At 41.3% G+C, this 21,668-nt stretch overlaps 1 protein-coding gene across 3 annotated transcripts in view; it reads left to right on the top strand.

Annotated features, from left to right (window-relative positions):
- Positions 1 to 21,668, top strand: part of SUSD4 (sushi domain containing 4) — a 193,709-nt gene that overhangs the window by 133,930 nt on the left and 38,111 nt on the right. For 2 of the 3 annotated variants that reach the window (XM_019516504.1, XM_019516503.1), the window contains 3 exons: positions 3,741 to 3,953; positions 14,777 to 14,956; positions 20,149 to 20,337. In XM_019516504.1, coding sequence (XP_019372049.1) covers positions 3,741 to 3,953; positions 14,777 to 14,956; positions 20,149 to 20,337 — 582 coding nt within the window. The remainder of the gene's footprint in view (positions 1 to 3,740; positions 3,954 to 14,776; positions 14,957 to 20,148; positions 20,338 to 21,668) is intronic. The other variant, XM_019516505.1, reaches the window with a different exon arrangement.

Genomic DNA, 21,668 nt, shown 5'->3' with positions numbered 1-21,668 from the left:
GAAGGAGCCACAGGGCACATGGGCTCCAGGCTGTTGGATGGGGGGGATGCTATTTTTTAACGGTATGATTAAAAGCACGATTAATAGCAACTATTCTTTTTTTTAATCTTACAATTAATTGCGATTAATTTTTTTAATTACTTGTCAGCCCTAGCTTAGGTTGTACAAAGAAAGTAACCTTGTCCATACTTCAGGATTAAGCATTTTATGTTTTATAACTTGTGAAAGGTTATGGTTAGCTTGATTTTTCATCTACTAGTTGAATATGAATTTAGTACCATTTCTCTTATCACACAACCTCTGCGTCACCCAGTTAGTACATGTGCCCCACATGCATTTAGTAAGAGTACATGCCCGACAGGAGTGGTGTACTGGTGTACTTTGCAAGCATGCAAATTCTGAAATGTTACATTTAAAATGTAAATGTCGCCAAACTTTTAGTTATCCCTGCATTTGGAGGGAATGTGGAACAAGTTCTTTGACTACATCATAAATTTGGCTATATCTGCATTCACAGATCCAATGTGTCACCAGTTGTTCTAGGCTTTAAATTAACTCCTTTTCCTTGAGTAGTTCTCCTGCTCCTTTCTGCAGAATGGATATTTTTCAAGAGAATCATTTGTTTTTACCCAAACTTCATTTGGTCCTGAATAAATTGGTCTCCTGTGCTGGCAAAACTATGAAAATCTCATGACTGTTCTGGTCAGAGCCTAAAGAGAGACAAGACATTCTCTTCCTCAGTCTTTTCTGACCCAAGACAGCTGCTGAGCCCCTCATTCTTTGCTGAGCAAAGCCATGATTGGAGTTGGAAGCTGCTACTTCTTTGCCCCAGGACATAAGAAGCTCTCTTTCAATCTCAAGTAACAAGTTGAGACCACTTAAGTTTATTATGCTTTGTATGGGTTATATAAACCCATCAGTGTAATAAATACATTGCTGCAAGGTTATCACATTTGCTAAAGTAGGAAAAGCCAAAGTACGTGTATTCTGTTATGGGCTAAGTACAGAGAGTCAAAAAGCCTGAGGCTGAATCTGTTCAAGCTGCAGGTTAGTCTAAACTGCCAAGATTGAACTGATAAGCCAGTGAACAGACATTCACTTTTAATTCTGGAAATGCAGCCACATGCCTGTAGTGGTCCAGGTAAAGCCAGGGGTGCTAGAGCTACCCCCTTGCTCTGCTGGAGCAGACAGTTTGGGCCCAGGCTATCCCACCCACCCTGCCAGGAGGGTTCTGCAGGAAGGTGCAAAGCATTTTAGGATGTTGGGGCGGGGGGACTATAAGTTCATTTGAATCTGGAGGGGATCTAGGGCAGAAGTTCAATAAACTGATTTAACCTAAAATCAATTAGGCCTGATACTACATTCATCCAGGTTTATCTTAAACTGTTTTGGGCCATTTTGAAAGCATTTTCTGTACACTGAACCTCTGTTGTGTTACAAATTTGAACCAATGTTCAATGACTTATACCAGTTTATGTGTAATTTCTGTCCCAGGCCCTGGTGGCCATGAGCTGTCTAGGAAGAAGAATGTACATGCACATGGGGGCTATGGTTTTGCAATGTTTCAAAAGGATGGGGTTCATCTGATGAGAGGTGGGACATGTGCTGCTCCAACAATGAAAAGGACATGGAAAGTGGCTGCATCAGTCCAGTTGGGTTTCCTCATGGTATAAAGCAGTGGAGACCAACCTTTTTAGCAGGCATGCCACAAGGTATTCCTTGCCCCCTCCTTAATTGCTGCTGTGACCCTGTCCTCCAGAGGCATACCTTATACAGGTAGCACCCTAGGGCAGCTGAATGCTGGGGGGGGGCTAAAGCCTCCATCTGCATGGAGCCAGAGAGAGCAGGAAACTGTTGTGAGAGAGGTGTGACTGCCAAGAGCCAACTTAACCTTTTCTAGGCCCAGCAGTCACCACAGTTTCATTTGGTGAGTGAGGACCCAAAGCCTAAATTCAGCAGGGCCAGGGAAGTGTTAACCTGGCTCTTTCTAGTAACACCTGACAGCTCTACAGCAGCATCTTGCAGTCACTTTGATCCACACAGCCCAAGGCTTGGGCCCCTCTGCCTCCATTCCAGCACCTCCATTAATTGTTCGGGGCTCATGTGTCACACACAGCTGCTGCCTGTACCACTTGTGGCAGGCATGCCTCTTGTTGGCCACCTCTGGCATAAAAAAACCCTGAGAAGGTAAAAGAACCCCAAGAAGGTATAAATATGAGATAAGCCAGCAATCCTGCAGGTTTCACCTGACTGGGTCTGGGGAAGAGGGATGTGTAATGATGCTCCAGTTATTAGTCTCCTGACAACTATTAGTTACTGGTGGAATTCAGAGCAGCCAGGAGTCTTGTACCTGTCTAGAATTAGCCATGGATTCAGGAAATGGCCATTAACTCCCTAACAGCCAGTTACTGAATTCAGGTTCCACTGGACAGGGCAGATAATTTGGCTACATAGTAGTTTTCCCTGCGTGCTTGTCTCACTCCCCGGTGCATAGTAAGGGGTTACCAACCTGAGCAGCAATCCCTAGCTGCCATGGAAGTGTCCCACGTCACCTGTGGTGTCTTCTATTTGGCTGCTACAGTTCCACATCCGGCCCTGCAGCTTTGGCCCATAGGAAAGAGATTTAATTCAGGAAAATCCTCTGCTGTAGGATCTTCAGTCTCACTGGCCGTATCGTGGAGGCACTCAGTGCTTATCATGCAGGGAATGACTGAGACCCTCTGATGCTTTTCTTTGAAAATCAAAACATTAAAGCCCCAGTTTGATGGTTTTCAAATTTTCCAGGCATCCCTCCCACTGGCATTAATTGCACCCCTGCTGTACTTTTTGCAAAGCTGTTTTCTATTTCAATATGCAGTACATGTTCAATGTAGCACTAAACCTCTGTTGCTCTGCAGTATAAAAAGCTTTATTTTATGCAAATGGCGTTGTACACATTGAAATGAGCTTGACAAAATGCTAAACACTCACATTTTACAAATGCGATTTCTGGCTTTTTGTTTGTGTTCCACTTAGTTCTATGTCTTAACAAAGACCCTGCTGGCATTCATTCCTATCAGTGGCCGGCCCTACACCAGTGATTTAACAATACCCTGGCTGACCACAAGCCAACTCCATACAAGATCTCACCTACTGCCATCAAAACTTCCCTTTCCCTATGCATTGCTCCCACCCCATTCCTCAAAGTGTCCATTGCATCCCCAATCAGTTCATTTCTTGGACTGGCTTCAGGTTCCTTGGGTGGTAACTATTTTGTATTATTTCTTTTCTCTCTTTGCTCTTGTCCTCCCCCTTTTTTTTTTCTGTTTCTTCCTCCCTGCTTCACTACACTTCTTTTTCCTATGATCCTTCCAAATCCCTTAGACCCATTAGCTGCTACTGATTGGCTGTAGATACATTGCCCTGCTATCCCCACACGTAGCTCCCGTGGATGCTTTACTTTTTATCTATCAGCTGTTCAGTGGCTGGATTGACCTCATTTTGACTCCTACCTCAGTAGGTGTGTGAGGCTGTGAAGTGTTTCAGCACCTGGAAATTTCTGAAGGTGCATTGTTAGTTGGCACTATTAAAAGGATTACAGGTCTCCTTGCATAAGGAGCTTGGTGAATGATTGCTGCGTGGATGCTCTCTATTGGCCCTAGGTCCAGAAGCTGTCACCACGGTAAATCCTAGAACAAGGAAGACTGCTAACTATAGGAGGAATGAACACATGTAATTCCTTTACGTTTTTGTTGACATAGGGTTCGAGGACCTCCATGCTTGTGCTGATCCAGGAATCCCTGAACATGGATACAAGACACCCAGTTCTGGCATTTTCTTTGAAAGTTCTGGAGTCCGATTTCACTGCCAAGAAGGATATAGACTTGATGGTCCTTCAAAAAAACTGTGTGAGAGACATTTTAATGGCTCCCTGAGCTGGAGACCAAGTGATATACCTGTGTGCCTACGAGGTGGTAAGTCAGTTTTGTTAAAGCATGTCAGAAATGTCAGCTGTTATTGTCTGGATCCATCCCATGCAGAGTGCAGAAGGTTGGAGCCCATATAATATGCTTATATGTTATTTGTATTTTCATTTCTGAGCTAAAGGTGTCAAGATAGATCAGTGCGGTGGGAAGGTATGTGTGTGTGTATGTGTATGTGTGGGACAGGGACATAAAGGAATTTTAGCAGTGACTAAGAAATAGAAGTAATAATGTTTCTCCTTTTGTCCAATTATAAGTTGATCTTTTGTGGCTTTTGTTGATAGAAAGAAAATTCCCCCAATAACAGTATATTTTACTAGCCTGTTAGTGCTCCTTTCTGTGAGATCTTACTATGAAAATGTAAGTAATTGCTAATAGTACTAAAGATGAATGTTAATCAGAGGATTAACTATCTATTATTATTTATTACATATATGTAATGCATAATTCATTGGGGAGAATAAGTATGGGAAGTAGTGGTTTATTGGCATACTATAATTTTACTACTAGGTAATCCAGACACTTATGGAGTAAAGCAACTTGATTTTTATTATACATAAATATGTTCAGAATTTAAAATATATCTTGTCTCAAATAAGTTATGTTTCCTTTTAAGAGATTTGATGGAATCAGGGTTAGACTAGCAAAACACAAACATAAATTTTGGCCAAAATTATGTGTAAGCAGTGCTTTCTATTAATTTCACCAGATACATTAAAACTATTTTTCTTCCTCCAACTGATTTATTTTTGTTCAGTAGAGCTTATAATCAAGAGTCATAAAAGCACCAGTAGGATTTATGCTGTCTCTCTGTGAAACTTTTCAAATATTTTTTGGCCAGGAGTGTTATCTCTTTGTTACATTATGAGCTAGGAGGCAGAACCTGAGCAGGTGGGTTCAGTGGAGTTACTTTGAGTACATACACACACACCTGTTGTGTTGTGTTGTGTTGTGCTGTGTTGTGTTTTAGGGCCTGATCCTGTCCTCACTGAGGTCAATAGCAGGAATTCCATTGACTTCAGTGAATGCAAGGTCAAATTTATTAAAACTTTCTGCACTTTGTGTATGATGTTATGCATAAGGACCTAGAATATAGACTTGATAGTAATCTCATTTGCAGCTAATTCTGTTTTTCTTTTTTTCAGTAAATCTTGTTGATTGTTTTTGTTCTTTATTTTAATTGTCCAGCAAGGAGATCTTAAAGCAGAAATCTCCTGTTCCAGTTCAGTTAAAAACCACAATCCTAGGGAAGTCTAATCCCATTTCACTTTTGCTAAAAAGACATATTTTATTACAAAATGCTTTGCATATTTCATACTGTAGCAAAGATAATCCTGTAGATATCATTCAATAAAATAGCAGTTATTTCTTGGTTTGGCTTCATTCTCTTGTAGCATAAAAGAAAATCCTCCACATTTAAACAAGTGTGTGTGGGAATGTACACACACACATATTTTATTCAAACACTCCCATATTTCATCCATTTGGCATAGATACTAATCTTCTCCAAACAAATGATTTTTTGTGAAAAAAAATGAAATGGAGTAACAAAAAGAAACAAGTATATTTAAAATGGGTAATAAACTAGGGGTGAAAAGCTAATTTTTATAACATGTATTTTCTGTTAAACATTACTGAGTCTTTGCTGTGGGAGATTCTTCTCTGTGCACGTGTCTTACTAACTGTGCAGTAGCCTAATATTACTGCAAAGTAGTGCACCACAGCACAAACAGTGCTAATATGCTACTGCACAATATTATTAGGCTACTGCACAGTAGCATCACTAAAAGGGTGTACAAGTATACAAATACAGATGTCACTTGTATATTTGATTATACAAATACTAAATTTAATGTGCACTAACAACAGTGCATTAATGAACGTGTAGATACGCCCTGTATCTCTGAGACAGAACATGTATTACTTGCTACAGTTATTACACTAAGCACTAGTATGTTCTGTTGCATATAAAAAAACCCAGCTGAGTAGAAATCCATGGATGAAGTCTTGTCCCACAGAAGGGAATGACAAAACTCCTTTTATCTACAGTGGGCTCAACATTTTAGCCTGGGAAAATATCCAAAATATTGAGGAATGATCATGTGGTAGTCTGAGTGATAACAGTTGCCCAGAAGATGATCAGTCATTAACTCCCAATACTGTCTTTAAAATGTATTGCCTGTCAAGGCCCTGATCAATCAAAGCACTGAAACATGAGCTTAATTGTAGGCATGCAATCAGTCCTTTTAAAGTCACATATTTAACCCTATGTTTACATGCTGCCCAATTAGGCAGTCTTTCCTAAATGTGAGGCCTAACACTATAGCCTAAACAGTCACAGACTTTAGTAACAGGGAGAAGCAGTTTGTTTTTCACACTCTGCCTTTGCATAAAATAGTTCCTGGTTCAGAGGCATGTATTCAAGCCCATCTTCGGTTGCTTCTGGCTGTAAATGAGTCCCTGGTTGTTCAGGCTGGGGAGTGAAAGGCAGCTAGGTGTTATACTAGCCACATCTCTTCCTTGTTTGATGTTGGGTATGGAAACTGGTATAGTTTAACCATGCTAACTTGATGGCGGAGTGGCGGGCGGGGTATTCACTGTGCTGGACATTTGACTTTGATGCATATGACATTCATCAGAGGGACTTAAGTATATGTTTATGGGCATTTCTGAATTGGGGCTGTAGTTATAAGAAAGGAGTGATTGATAGGCAATACAGTAGGATGGCACTTTTGGGATCCATTTGAAGAGGATTTCTAAGCAATTTTGGAGTTTCATGGTATCTATCAAAGGCTTTGTGCTTGTCATAAAAGTCTTCATTGCAGATTTTTTTTTCTTTAATAATATGTGCAGAAATAGGCAGTAAATCTGGATTTCAGAATGCAATGTGTATCATTGTTACCTGTCACAAGGTGAAATACATGTGATAAACCTGGCCACTTAAAGCAGAAGCTGAGTTTTGCACTTGCCACATGTAAAGAACTCCATTTGTGCTTTATGTAAATCTGAGATGATGCCATCTGGCCCATTAAAACACTTGCTTTTAATATGACTGCCTTAATGTTGGAGCATTAAAAAAACACCTAATGTATCACAATTTATTTCAAACTTTATCCCAGAAGCCTGACTTTTAACTAAGGACAGTTTGCATATATAAAATGATTACCCAGCAATTAACTAGAACAGTCTACAGTCAATAGTTGCTTTACAAACTAGAGCACTGATGCTATTCAAAAGAGTATGGAATGACAAGCTGTATGAAGTTATTCACATAAAAACAAATCTCCAGGCTTACCTGGAGATTTTCAGTGAATTGATATGATTCTGCAAGTTTGCCATTTCCTGTTAAGGTGCAAACTATCTTAAGTGTCAAAACAAGCATGCAGTTGCACAGCACAGCACAGCATGACTAGATACTTGATAAATGCACGTCTTGAAAATTTATTTACTTAGGATTAAATTCCTTTGTTGTCTCCAGTGTGTGTGTTATGCCTGTAACTGCCATCAGTTCTTACGTGGTTGTCCACATACATCTCAAGGTGCCCAAGTTAGACTTTTGTGCTTACTGTTTAAGAGTAAGAGGCTGTGTTTTTTGCTCTTTAATCCTCTCCTACCTTGAATATGTGGCTGCTGAAACTGTTGGAATACTCCGAACAAGAGCTAATGGCTTCCTCTCAGACTGAGTTTTTAGTTACAGTGCATTTGAAGGCTTCTTTCCAGTTCCCGAGCTACCGAGTATGCAGTTAGAGTAGGGTCTCTCTACGCTGTCAAGCCTTAAATCATAGAGATGTATGTTTTGTGCTGCAGTTACCAACCTGTGGAATGAAGACAAGGTTACTTCCTTTCTCCTGCATTGTGTTTGTCTTGTCTATTTAATTTGCCACATCTTCAGCATAGGGGATTCACTCTTCCTATGGGTATGTCCACATGGCACAAAGCAGTGCTGATAGATACCCAAGCTAGTTCTCAGTGGGTTAAAATAGATACCAGAATCATCACAATCATGTTAGTGCAGTGCTGAGCCTTGGTTTGTCACGATAAATTAGTCCAGGCAGAGCAGTCTTCTAACACAGTTCTTCTTTTGGTATCCAAGCTACTTAGTTTATATATTGCATAGCCAGGTGAAGATCCAGGGTAGGGTGCAGTGGTTTCCCACTTCAGTTCCTCCACTGCTGCCATTCATGGAAGCCCAGAGCTCCAACCTGTGGTGCCTGCCACATCTTCCTGGCCCCAAAGGCCAAGGGTACAATCCTGCCTGTACCTCCACCCCCAGTTCAGAAACATGTATCCATTGTTGTGCAGATCCTGTATGTTGTACATACAGTGCTTAGAACAATACAGCATCAGTTTTAGTTGAGCCCTTAGGCACTACTGAAATAAGAGTAATAACGGCAGGATTCTTGTCGTACTTTCTGGAATGTGATCTGTTTGTTATTGCCATACTAATCATACCAGTGTGATTCTGCACTTGCAGGCCACAGATGAAGTCCATGTCATGCAGGTTAGCAGCTCCCTAATAATATACCCCAGAGCAGTGGCCTTTTTCACATTTGTGCGCACACAAATAGGCCATGCCCTGCCTCACAACTGCCTCTGATCACTGTTCTTGAGAGCAGGAAGTGTTATGAAATGCTCTCTGAAATCTTACTTGAACTGGGTCATGTATTTTTTCCATGCCATGCTTTTTCAACTGAATGGAGCAGACAAACTGGAGAGATCATGCAATGAGCCTGCATATAAACCAAGGACCTCTTGGTGTAGCTGAGTTTGGGCAGTTTAATAATGGCATGTCAAAATTCAGATCACAGTATTTTAAGCTGCATCTTGAAATCACTTCCTTCCTTTAACACAGGCACATGAACTTCCAAAACCAGAAATCCTAATATGCAGCATTCCATCTTTACCAAAGTTGAACAAAGCTGGAGAATTATACATGGGAAGTAGTAGCATCTGCAGGAGCTGCATAGTTCAGTTGATAATGTGACCAGCTACAGACTAGAAAAAACCTGGATTTGATCCTGGGTGAGGGCAGTGGGTTTCTACTTATTGTTTCCAGTTCCAGTGTGGCCTTGAGACCCACTGAGCTTTCTATCCAGTGGGTACCAGGGGTTACCTGGGGGTGAAGGTGGATGGAGCATGGTGCTGACCACATTATCCCCTCCTTGTGTTTAAGTTCCAGAAACAGTGGAAACTTTCTTCCACTGTCCCAATGGCCTGTAAATGGGATGCTGTTACTTTAACTAGTAGTATCTGCAGGCTGTGCCTCTGTGAAAGATGACTTACATTTCCAGTGTTTGGGCTCCTAGAATTTCACAAATTATGTGACCTGCTTAGAACATGATTTAGGCCGGGGTGGGCAATTATTTTGGGCAGAGGGCTACTTACTGAGTTTTGGCAAGCCATCAAGGACTGCATGACAGGCAGCCCAGAGTGGATTAATATTAATTTTCTAAATTTCTTAGGGGCCCTGCAAGCTGGATAGAACGGCTTGGCGGGCTGCATCTGGCCCCCGGGCTGCATTTTGCCCACTCCTGGTTTAGGCTCTCCTGGTTTAAAATATATGTATTAAATTTAAATGGATCATATGAAACATCTCCAAAATAGCATATATAAGTAGCATACTTTTCTCTTTAATGCTGTATAAAGATAAATAATTACATGGTATGGTTTCCAGGTTCCAATGTATTTGCTGCAGAATACTTGAGAAAAACACACACATTTTCTGAGGCCAAGAAGTTTTAAAATTGAATCACTTATTCTCAGCTGTTCCAAATGGAATCTATGCTGGCTAATGCAACTGCCTGAAGGAAACACCATAACACTTTATTCATGATTAAATGCTAAACAATATAAATTCCCCCAGCGAGAAACTAGTTTGCTCAGAAGAGTACAGTAGGTTGTATTATTGTGGATACAAGGGTCTGGAAGCAACTGAAGCTTGCAATAGGCCTATTATCTACGCCAGCCTAGATGTAGCAGGCCAATAATGGTACAGTGAACAACTGTCACTGTAGTCTGGCAACATCCATCTGATTAAAATGGTTCAATCTACAGCTGTCATTTGGTATAATAGGAGTGAAGTCACTGTAATAGATTGTTGTTACAGGATCAATTCCCCCTGCTTTGAAAATAAATTCTCGTATTTCACCTCAGCATATACTCTGCCTCTGTATTTATGTAGCAATGGAACACCATTATCCCAAGAGTGAGCTGTGTATTGGCATTATCTTTTGTCATTCGCCGTCAGCTTCTGAGTCAGGCAGAAGATCAGGTTCTCTATCTTTGCTATTCCATTCTTGAAGACTTTCACTGAAGTCTCCTTGTGGCAGCATTAAAATTCATCATCATGCCTTGCTGTTTGGGGCATCATTTTGGACTCCTGTGCTCACTGTCTTGTTTGAGGAGATCCCAGTGTTTTGAGACTGTCTAAATATTGAGCAAGGTGTGAGTAGTACACTTATTAGGTGATTAGTACACTTATTAGGCTATGACTTTAGGTACTATAGAAATGAATAAATAATATAAATCTTTTGGTTTCTGGTCACCTGCAGCACTAGACATACTGCTATCATCACTCAGAGTCTTAACTAGGAATTTTGGCACCCTGGGCAGAGATGCCTGCAAACAGGTGCCAAATGCCAGAGAGTCTTGCCTCCCCATACATGGGCTGCTGCTTCTGTGGTATGGCTTGGACTCCCTGGGGGCTACCATTTTGGCACCTCCTCCAAATCAGAGCCTTGGGACTGGTGCTCTTCTTGCTTACCCCTGGTTGCACCATTGTCACTACCCATTAATGTTCCTGTGGATAGCAGTTGTACTCTGTCTGAATACCTGGCAAACAACACCAGCAATCAATCAATTAAAGGTATCAGGGGAAATCATTGACTAGTACTTCTTTCTAGATCACATAATATAAGACTGCCAAATATGATGTAGTCTCAAAAGGATAGCTATACGCTAAAAGTGTAAAGGGATGTAGTTTTAAATTGGAGCAAGGAACAACTCTCCAATAAATGTTGGTGAGATTTGGTGACTGAAAGAATCACTGAAAAACTGAAGGAATCATAGGACATCATTTATTTCCTCACTCTTGCTAATTGTTCATCTAGTCTAGTTCAAAATTGTCTCTGCCTTGTTTAGACATTATGCCTCTAACAAGCAAGCAGGTTGAAAGCAAGATGTTACAATTCGTCCTCTATGTAGATGATCATGACTGGTTACTAAAATTAAATTTAATATTACTCTGACCCTCTAGGGAAAAAAACAACTAGAGAAATAGGCAGAAGCTTTCTCTTGTTTCACTAAAGCATGCGGCTCCCAAATGGTTTTTAAAACAGGCTTCTTTTTTGATAGATGTTGCACTCCAAATGGCAGGTGATCATCTCCTGGGACAGAAATGTTTGTAAAGCAGCACAAAACAGGCTTATGATTTTTTTTTTTTATTTGGAGCATTTTAGTCTCCTTATGTTTTCTGGTGCTTAGTAATTCTTTACTGCTGGTTCTGACATAGATTGCTTACTGGCATCCAAACAGATGATTTCATGGATATATTTCTTCACATTTTTTCCTTTCTCTAATCTTATTTCACATTTATGAGGAGGATGAACTTTGAATCACCTCTGCTGTCTTCACTTATCCGTTTGCCTGACCTTTAGCAATGTAGTGGCAGCAAGCCTCTTTTTCCTGCCCAATCTTCCAGCCTCTGTTTTATTTATTTATGTATTATTCCAGCTAAACACCACTCTGCTTAGCACCATGGTGTATATGTGCCCATATATCACTACTACACCGATTCTCCATCATGCTTCATTTAGCAAACAAGATTTTCAAAGCTGGCAATTGATTTGGGTCCAGTTAGGTTTTGTGTACCTAAATGGAGACCACTGAAAGAAGCCTGGTTTGAAAGGGAAGATGCTGAACATTTTCTGAAAATGAGGCGTATTTTGGGCACCCAAAAACAGAAGCATCGAAAGTTACTAGTTACTTTAGAACATCTTGGCAGATGAATTCACTTGAGGCCTGATTTGCTACTGTTTTACTCTAGTTTTATATTGCTGTGACTCAGTTGACTTCAGTGGAGACACTGATATATTAAACTGGTATGTATAATGCAGTACAGAATCAGGGACTTTTCTTTATCCTTTGGATTAATATATGAAATCCACTATATGTCTCTTAGAAACAGAAATTATCCTCACAATAATTTTACCTTATTCAGCATCTCTGCATTGAGGACATACAGGCTAAGACAGATAGGTACGTATGTGAATTAGGACTCGGTGGCCTTTTTATGACCACAGCTCTCTGTAAAATGGTTAACATGATGTGATCGTAGGAAAGCAGGGCTGGAAGGTCTTCACAAGGTCATCTACTCCAGCCCCCTGCTCAAGGCAGAATCCTCCCTGACTAAAACAGTCCAGCCAAGTGTCTGTCTAATCTGTTCTTGAAAATTTCTAGGTATCCTGTGTAAATGCTTGACTACTCTCAGAGTCAGGGAGATCCTCCTAATGTCCAACCTAAATTTCCCCTGCTGCACTTTGAAGCCATTGCTTCTAGTCCTGACCCCCACAGCCACAGAGAATAGTCTGTGTCCCTCCTCTCTGTAGTTGCCTTGCAAGTTTTTGAAGACTGTTATCAAATCCTCCCACCCCCTCAATCTTCTCTCCCCCAGACTAAATAGCCCTAGTGTCCTGGGAGGTGAAGTAATGCAGGGCAGTCACCAGCAGCTCGGGACAAGGCGCACATGGAGCGGAGAGAGGGACCCGCGTGGCTCGTTAGCTGCCTCTTTGTACAGTTGCGGCCGGCCGGTGACATCAGCATCAGACGCCGGCCGGCAAAAATAAAAATGGCGGCCACAGCTGCGGTGGGGGCGGATAGCCAGGGGACGGCGCTGCAGCTGACGCCGGCGGCAGAGTGGGTTCCATGAACAGACCCCAAGGAGACCAACAAACTGGAGGTGACATTGGCTGGGGAGAGAGGAGCACCCTGTTGAAGACTCCTGCCAACCAACGGAGGAGCAACTAGTTGGCCGAGTGAAGGGAGAGTGGAAGCGGCCCCCTAGAGTGCAGCAGGAGCCAGGTGGGAGTGCCGGGATGGCGGGCTGTGGAGGACGACACGCCAAGAGGCGAAGACCTGGGGACAGCCCTGAAGGGGGTTGCAATCGGGGCAGGGATTGCCGCCGGGGCCCGGGGTGTTAAGCGATAGATTGGAGCTAGTTTGGAGAGCGATGAACTGAGCGAAGAGTCATCCCTCCCCTTAAGGGTCCAGGGATGGGGAATAGGTTGCTGGTTGGTGGAGGTGTATTTGTTTTGTTTTGGACTACCCTGAGCCAGGGGGCAGAGTCTATAGGGATACATCCTTGTGGCAGGGTTGCAGGGAAGCCTTGGTAGGGGCTATAGTGGGGAAGGTTCCCCGTTGGATGGGATCAAGGAGTGAAGCACTGCAGGAGCTAGCCTGTGGGGCAAGCAGAGCTTCCCACCGTTGGCTCCGGAATGCAGAGCGGTGAACGTGATCTGCAGGGAAGGCCGCAGATAACAGCGAGGTGGTCCACCGAAGGTGGCGTGAGGCTGGGGTGTAGGGGTGGTGGAGCCCCGTGAGCAACAGTCGGGCCTAGCCTGGGCCACCAAGGGACCTGCTAACTGACCCCACCTACTGAGGAACACCAAGACGTGGCAGATGAGAATGGGGTCAGCGACGTGGGAGGAGAGAACTACCTCGACGACAAGCCAGCCCGGAAGGGGCGTGACGTCCGCCAAGAGACCAAAGTCGCCCGAGAGCGGCTAGTCGAAGCCCGGCGGTCACACCTAGTTCTTTCAGCCTTTCCTCATAAGTCTTGCCTCCCAGGCCCCTATTCATTTCTGTTGCTCTGTGCTCAGACTGTCTACATCCTTCTTGAAGTCTGGAGCCCAAAACTGGACATAATACTCCAGGTGAGGCCTCATAAGTGTTCACCAATGATTTCCTTGTTTAAGTGTTTTTCCTGCTTTATTATCTGTGATTGATTATCATGTAGGATGAAAATAACCAAAAACAAAATAGAATGAGCAATAAAATAAGGTGTGTTTTGCTGTTAGCTTAAGATTGACCATCTCTGAATAGAAATATAAATATGTAAACTGTGTTCCACAGCATCTAAACCTAAAAGGAATGTAGAGGGCTCTTTAGATTAAATCTGCTGCCTTGCTGCTTTGCAGATTCCCAGGTAATGAAGAGATATGGCTACAGATATTTAGGCATAATACTTCTGCTGGGGACTTAATTGATATACAGCTGAGATTGTGGAATGAAGGTCTGCTGTGTATGAACTCTGGAACAGATCTGTGTGGACCCTGCTGAACGTACTTGATGTGTGTTCTCTTTTTTGATTAAAATGTAATTGTCCTCATTTCTCACACTGTACCAGCATTTCATCCTTTCTTTTCTCTCTCCTCTTACACTAACGCTGCTTGCCCCTGCTGCTTACACTGACTTACTGTACGTGCAGTTTAACTTGTATATCTGATAAAAAGGGAATGTTAATGACAATCTCTCTAAAACTTACCTTGACCTAAGCACTATATGTCTCCATGTTCACAGAATTTGGAAATATGAACCTTTATCATAGGACCGCAGACTTGAGTATCATACAACAGATATAGAATTGATGGTTTGCTGGAGAAAGTGTATTTTAACTGAATTGCATTTTTTTGCTCTGCAGTGTGCAAACTGTCTAACTGGAATTAGATATATTATGGTTTAACTTTGCTTAAGAGCTTGACTGTCAAATGGCTGGCTGTGAATTTTTTTAATTAAGTTAATAATATTTTTTTATAAAGTCACAGATTGCCTTGTTCCACATGTTGAAGATGCAGAGATTCATAACAAGACATACAGGACTGGAGATCAGTTAATAATCAGCTGTCATGAAGGATTCCAGATCCGTTACCCTGACTTAGACAACACGGTTTCAGTATGTCAAGACGATGGAACATGGGATAATCTGCCCATTTGCCAAGGTTTTGTACATTAGAAAATCCTATTTTATAGTTTGTGTACCGTGTATTTTTTTCCTGTTATTACAGAGAATAGAAGTGATCTGCTAGGTCCCGGTTACAGAGCATTCTAATAGTACTTCTGCAAAGGCTTTTAAATTTGCTCACCCTATGTATTCCCTAGAAAAAATACAATTCCATGTTCTTTACCATACCTTTAACATAAAATAGTATTTTAGATGTTATTTGCTAGTTTAAAATCTGAGACAAGCCTGTCTTTCCTTTTAATGAAACATGGTGCAGCCCACCTCAGTGAGAAGGCCAGCACAAAGTTTTGGAGACCACACAAGCCGTGGGTCCACCTGTGGCTTTGTGGCTCACTACCAGCTTTAGTGAATGAGCTATGCTTTTAGCTGCCTTTTGCTTTTGTGAGCCCAGTGAAGTGGACACAGGGAGAAGAGGATAGCAACATAAAACTTAAGAGTGTACAGGGCCTAGTGTTAGTAATAGTGTTTGAAAAGGAGAAAACCCAATTTAAGTTGTGTCTAGATTGGGACAAGTAGGTGGAGCTAAGATGGCTGTAGCGCACATATGCTAACTAATCCTCATCTAACTATGATCTTTTGCCCTCCAGCAAGCAGAGGTTAGTATTTTTTACCTCAGTTAGCTGGCTGAGGTTGATTTTAGGCTTCCCTTGAAGCAAACCTTGATCAATTAAATAGAGACAAGGGGCATTTATACACATACTTGTTAGGTCTCGGAAGTGCCAGAGATCCATCACTTCAATTAATTGAGTCTCCTCTGCATGGGAGCTGATGTGCATCATGCTGCGCCACTTGTATAAGTGGCAAAATGCGCGTCAGCACAGAGAAAATGGTGGTGGTGCGCTTTTGAATGAAAGCACCTCCGAGGTGTTTTAGTTCAAAAGTGCACCGCCGCCACTTTCTTCACGTTGGCACACATTTTGTCACTTTAAAACTGCAAATGTCACGGCGCTGGGTGTTTTTCAAAGTGCCTGGCGTGATGGCACTTGTATGTGTAAAAATACCCAGGAGTTTAACCTGCATCCATGCTAAGGAAAAGGTTGGGTTTTGTTATATGTTATCTAACCCCCACTTAACTTTGATCTCTATTTGTAATCTAAAGCCCTAGGTGTTTAATACAATTTAAAAAGTGAGGCTTGACCATGTGAAATGCTGAGCAAAGTGAAGTCAGTGGATATAATGGGTGCTTGCCCTCTCAGAGTTAGATAAGCCTTTATGTTTGGAGCACAATAGGGAATTCCATAATGAAGCACTGTATTTTAACAGAGTTAGAATTTTAGACTATTATGACTTATTATTATCCTGGTGCAAAGGCATCTTACATCAGTTTTATAGATCCTCTTGTTCTGCTAATAGTGCTCCCTCTCAAAATTCAGGGAGATCAGAGAAATCATAAAATTAATCTAGCATAATCAAACTCTGCTGAAAACAGACAGTTGCTAAAAACACTCTAGCTAATATAGAAGAAAATGTAAGTCCTTGAGTTCCCAGGGGCTTTATTTTTGAACATGGTGTGTGATTCTATGCATAATTCGTAAAGAAATGAGAGTTCTTTGTGGCACTTGCACACTGAAGTTTGGGCAAATGGAGCTGGCCTAGCTTCGTCATTTAGATAAAATGAATTGTATCTGTGGGTTTTTAGCAAAACAAGCAGAGCCTTTAAGAAAACCAGTCTTTCCAGTCAAAAGAGTGAATGCACTTTAAAGCATTGCATCCCGCTTCAAAGGGAATTTGTTTGTGATAATTTTAAGTGTACTTGCCATTTTTAAACAAACGGTAATGAGCACCAAAGTGCTGTCTGTCTTGTGCATAGGAGACTTGGTCCTAGAGTTAACAGGTGGAACCTGTCTGGGTTGTTACTGAAATGAGCCATTATATCTATTGGTATGTTGTTTTCCTCAACTGTGATATCAGAGACCTGGAATAGAAACAGCTGCTGTCACAAACTCTTCTTCTGCTGTGTGTTCAGTTTTCTGCTAAAACCTCAGATCTCCTCATGTTTAATTCAGTCTTTGCCACATTTTTTAAAAAGTAAATACTATGCTAGTAAAAGGTACCAAGCCAAGAGCTCTAGAGTGCTATACTGTGTAGGCCCAGTGCAGGCTTCCTTTCATTGCCTTGGCAAGTGGTCCATAACCTCCTTCTGGGCACCCCAGGGCAGTGTTTGGTCTGTCTGTTAGGACAGCAGCTGAGGACATTAATGTGATTTCAACATTGGACTTGGACCAGCAACTGATTCTTGGCATTCCCACTGCTCGTGGGTGTGTTTCTCTTTTCCATATAAGTTACTTTATACTGTCAGAACCGTGTAAGGAACCTTTGAGTAAATGAGAATCAAGGCCAGTGACTCTGGCCATTGGATAATTATGACAGTAACGTAGAACCAAGTAACTTTGTTTTTTATTGCCTCCACTTCCACATTCTTCATTTTTCAGCAAATTAAACATTTTGGCAAAATTAAAAGCAATACAAATTGTTAAAGATGAAAAGATTAATTCAGTCTCAATGTGCTCATAGGGTGAGTGCGCGTGTGGTTTACAGTACTACAGACCTGTCTGCGATGCCACAAACTGCACACACTGTAGATACAGGCGTTTGCTGCACTGCGGATTTGCACTGCAGTGGGGTTTTTTTGGCACTGGGAGATCCCAGTGTAAAAAAATATGCACCAGAAAAAGGTTGGGCAGCACGTGTGGCTGTACTGCCCCAAACCAGAGCCTGGCTTGCTTGAGCCGTGCTCCAGCTGGTGGCCAGGCTCCGCATGCCCACAACGCTGCCAACTGAGTCCTGGGAAACTCCTAGGACCTCAGATAAGGCTTCTGGGCCAGCCTAGGTGCTGGCCCCAGCCTCCCCTACCCACCAAGGCAACTTGCTATATGCCAGAGCACACATTCAGGGGTCTTCCCCAGCAGCAACTAAGCAGCAGGACAACTATAGTTACTGTTGTTTGTCCCCAGGGACTGCACATTCCCGCTCATGGGTACATGCCCATAGAATTAACAGGTGGACCTGTTAACTGTATTTGAAAGTAGAGGAAAATGTATATATATATTTGACCTTATACTTTAGAAGTTAAATAACAAGCCAGTTAACCAACAGACAGTCTTTAAATACAAAGCTTGAATGTAACTCATATATATCATCACATCTGACTTTGAGGAAGCAGGTTTCTTTTGTGTATATTGGCACAGACTATTATTTTGAAGTTTATTTTTAGAATGTAGATGTCTAGTGTGATTCCTAGGAGCACATAGACACCTAACGCCCATGAAAATCCCACTATATGCTTTCAGTGCCTAAAGACCATTAAAAATCTGGTCCTAAGAGCCAAAATTATTTCTGGTATAATTTCACCAAAGATAAATTTGGCCTGTTTCAAAGTCTGATTCTTTGTTGCTGTCACACAACAGACTGGTTATTTTTTCATGTAGAAGCCAGTATAAACTGTTCTGTCTGCAGAAAATCGATCTGTTCCATATTTGGCCCAGCAGAAAAAGCAATAGGCAATAAATAGGACTAGTGCAGTTTTAGTTAAGTAAGGACATTAAGGAACCAATAAAATAGCCATTAATAGCTATTTTGTGGAGAACTGAAGGTACTGCAACAAGCTTTATTTTCCCCATGGGCACTGCCCAGACTAATTTACTTACTTTTTCACCTACATTAGAGTCTGTTCCTTAAAGAATGTTGTCTGGGTATCTCAAGCAAGGAAAACTGAATATGAGCAGCTCCCTACTGGACATGCTCAAATTGTAGGACACAGCATGTAACATTTTTTTTAAATCTATTCTTGGATAAAGAAAGATTCCAATTTTTTACAGCTGGTATAACGGGCCTTAAAATGATGAGTCCATATGATCATCTTCAGGAATTCCTCAAGGTGACAAGAGACTTATTAAGGCTGGTTGTTGCCATACCATGCAGCTTCTGTTTGTCTCATCAGTTTTTACAACATTTCTTTCCATTCTTAGATTACTAATCATGTTTCCTCAAAAATCATTGCTGGTCACTTGTCAGTGATGTTTGTCAACCAAAAAGGGTCGTATTTAAGGCAATAAGGAAAGTAATTGTGCTGTTTTTTTCCAGTGCACAACTTGAAATCTTAAGTCTGAGTATCAGCTCAAAACAGTATCTGCTCAAGATAGTGGATATATATGAATTGGGTATCATTGGATCATGAGTGACCATGTGATAAACTTCCTTTTATTTATAACATCCTATCATTTATGAAGCTCACTATTGGCTTTTGTGGTGTCAAACTTATAAAATCTGCTTTAATTTGATCAATACAGACCGAATACATCCCAATACAGGCCCTTTCTAGATAATCTTAGGCCACAGTTTTTGGAAATTACTTCTGATCTTGAATGCCACAGCTTTTTGGTGTCCAGTTTGAGGCACCAGAGCTTTTGAACATTAGTCACCTTTAAGCTGTCTCAGCTGAGGTCCCAAAGTTACTGGTCATTTTTTAAATACTTAGGCCCTTTCTTGCCAGCACGCTTTGTAATATTGGCTATCTCAGCATTAAAATAACTTAAGAGGCTGCCTATTTAAGGAGAGCAATAAAGCCCATGGTTTTCTATTAGCAACAATTTATTAAGGGATTTCATCCCAAAATAATGAACAGCTGCTAGTCTAGTGAATATTTGAGGTTAGAAAATAAAGCATTACAACTTGTAAAAGGGCACTGATGAATTTTCAGCAAATAGCCTACATTGGCAGAATGTGTGGGAAAGCAATGAAGGAACTTTAAATGGAGTAATGAAGCTTTTGCATCTGACAGGATGGGCATACCAAGAAGTTACTGCAAGATAAATGAGGGCAGGAATTTGCAACGTATCAGCTGTACTGCAACAACTGTCTATGTGCATGGTCTTTCCTCCTAGTAATACATGTAAAGTAGTTTAGCCTTCAGTGAAAATGACTTTCCTTTCATGAACTGAAAGGTAAGAACATGAACATAGGTTATTATTACAGAGTAGCTGACACGTGGGTAACTCACATCATGGCTTAACTTCAGTAATTTGTTAGTGTACTGTATCCTGAGAGAGATTAAGTAGGAGTGGGGGAAATATTGTGCTTTTTAACTTGGGAAATATAAACAGGATATGTTAATATGACTGAGATAAACACCTCATAATAAAAGATACCTCCCTCTTCTCTAATTTGCAGGTTGCCTGAGACCATTGGTTCTTCCTCATAGTTACATTAATATATCTGAGTTCGAGTCCTCCTTTCCAGTAGGAACTGTGGTATATTATCAATGCTTTCCTGGATATAAACTAGAAGGGGCAGAGTTCCTTGAGTGCACGTATAACCTTATCTGGTCAGGTAGCCCACCTAGGTGCCTTGACGTGGAAGGTAAACCATCTTATTGTTTTGTTTTGTGTTTTAATTTTGGACAGTTAACAGTCTATCTATAATTGTAATTTAGGATTATGATCCCAGGACCATTTTGCATAGTCTATCCTCAGGATATGTGTAGCATGTCCATTCAAACTCCTGTTTTGAAGTGTGTCTTCTGTATATCTTGGAACACTGCACAGTTTAATTGTTAAGGTTACCTACATAATGTTTGTTCTCTTGGCTATTGTGATGAAAATACCTAAGTTCTTATTAGTAAAGATCGTTTATATGTAAATCTAAACTGCATCATCTTTGCTTTTCTTATGAAAAGCTGAAAAAGTTACTGAATTTACCTGCATATAAGGACAGTTTGGGGAGCTAAAGATTTGGACACAATTCCCTTTTGAATTGAAAGCACTCTTAAATACTGATGAGTACCCTGTCTCAGTTCAGCTGGCATGCCAGGTGTAGACACACTTTCATGCTGCATGATTTTGCATTGAGAATACTGGATGTACTAGTGAAAAGCAATAAAGTAATGGAGTTTCTTATCGCTTATTTTTAAATAGCAATCCAGGTTCTTGAATCAAGAAATGACTGTGTGCTTAAGGGGTTTCAAGTACAGGAACTGATTTTATGATTTAATCTCTCTTAAAATCAGGAACAGAATCACAAAGTAACCCTGCATAAATATATGTTCTTATTTTATTTCTTTTAGTAGCACATGAAATACATAACTAAAAAATAATCATCATATGAAAAGCCTCTGTCAGATATCAAAGCATTTAAGGAGAGTACAACATAAAGTAGGATAAAGTAGAAATGAGTCTTTAATGAGCTAGATAAGAGCATTAAACCCACAAACACAAGTGGATTAAACAGAAAATGCTGTATGCATCACTTCCTGGCTCTTCCTTACCACAGATAAAAATCAAACCACTGGTCCTTTTTCCTGTCAAAGTACGTAGCAAAACTCCCATTAACTAGTAGTTTTGCCGTGTATAGGGCTGGGTTTTTAGCACCCTCAGATCATTTAGTATTTGTATCAGAGCAACACCCAGCTCTATTGAGCTAGGTACCGTATTTTGTGGTGTACAAGTTGACACAGTGTAGAAGTTGGCCCCATATTTCTGATAAAAAAAAGTTAGGATTTTCCTATAAGTCAACCTCACCACTGCAGCTAGTGCCCATGAGCCGCAGCCAGGCGGCCAGCAGCAGAGCTTAGCATGGGGGGGCTGTGAGTGGCTCCTGCCCAGCAAGCGCTGCTCGCTGTTGCTGCTCTGCACCCTGGTGCTGCTGGTGAGGAGCTGCTCACTGCTGCTGCTCTTTGCACTGGTGCTGCTGGG

The sequence above is a fragment of the Gavialis gangeticus genome, unplaced genomic scaffold, assembly GCF_001723915.1.
Source record: "Gavialis gangeticus isolate Ggan-Ray unplaced genomic scaffold, GavGan_comp1, whole genome shotgun sequence".
Lineage (NCBI taxonomy): Eukaryota > Metazoa > Chordata > Crocodylia > Gavialidae > Gavialis > Gavialis gangeticus.
The sequence above is the reverse complement of the archived record's forward strand: the minus strand, read 5'-3'. Positions and strand labels throughout refer to the sequence as shown.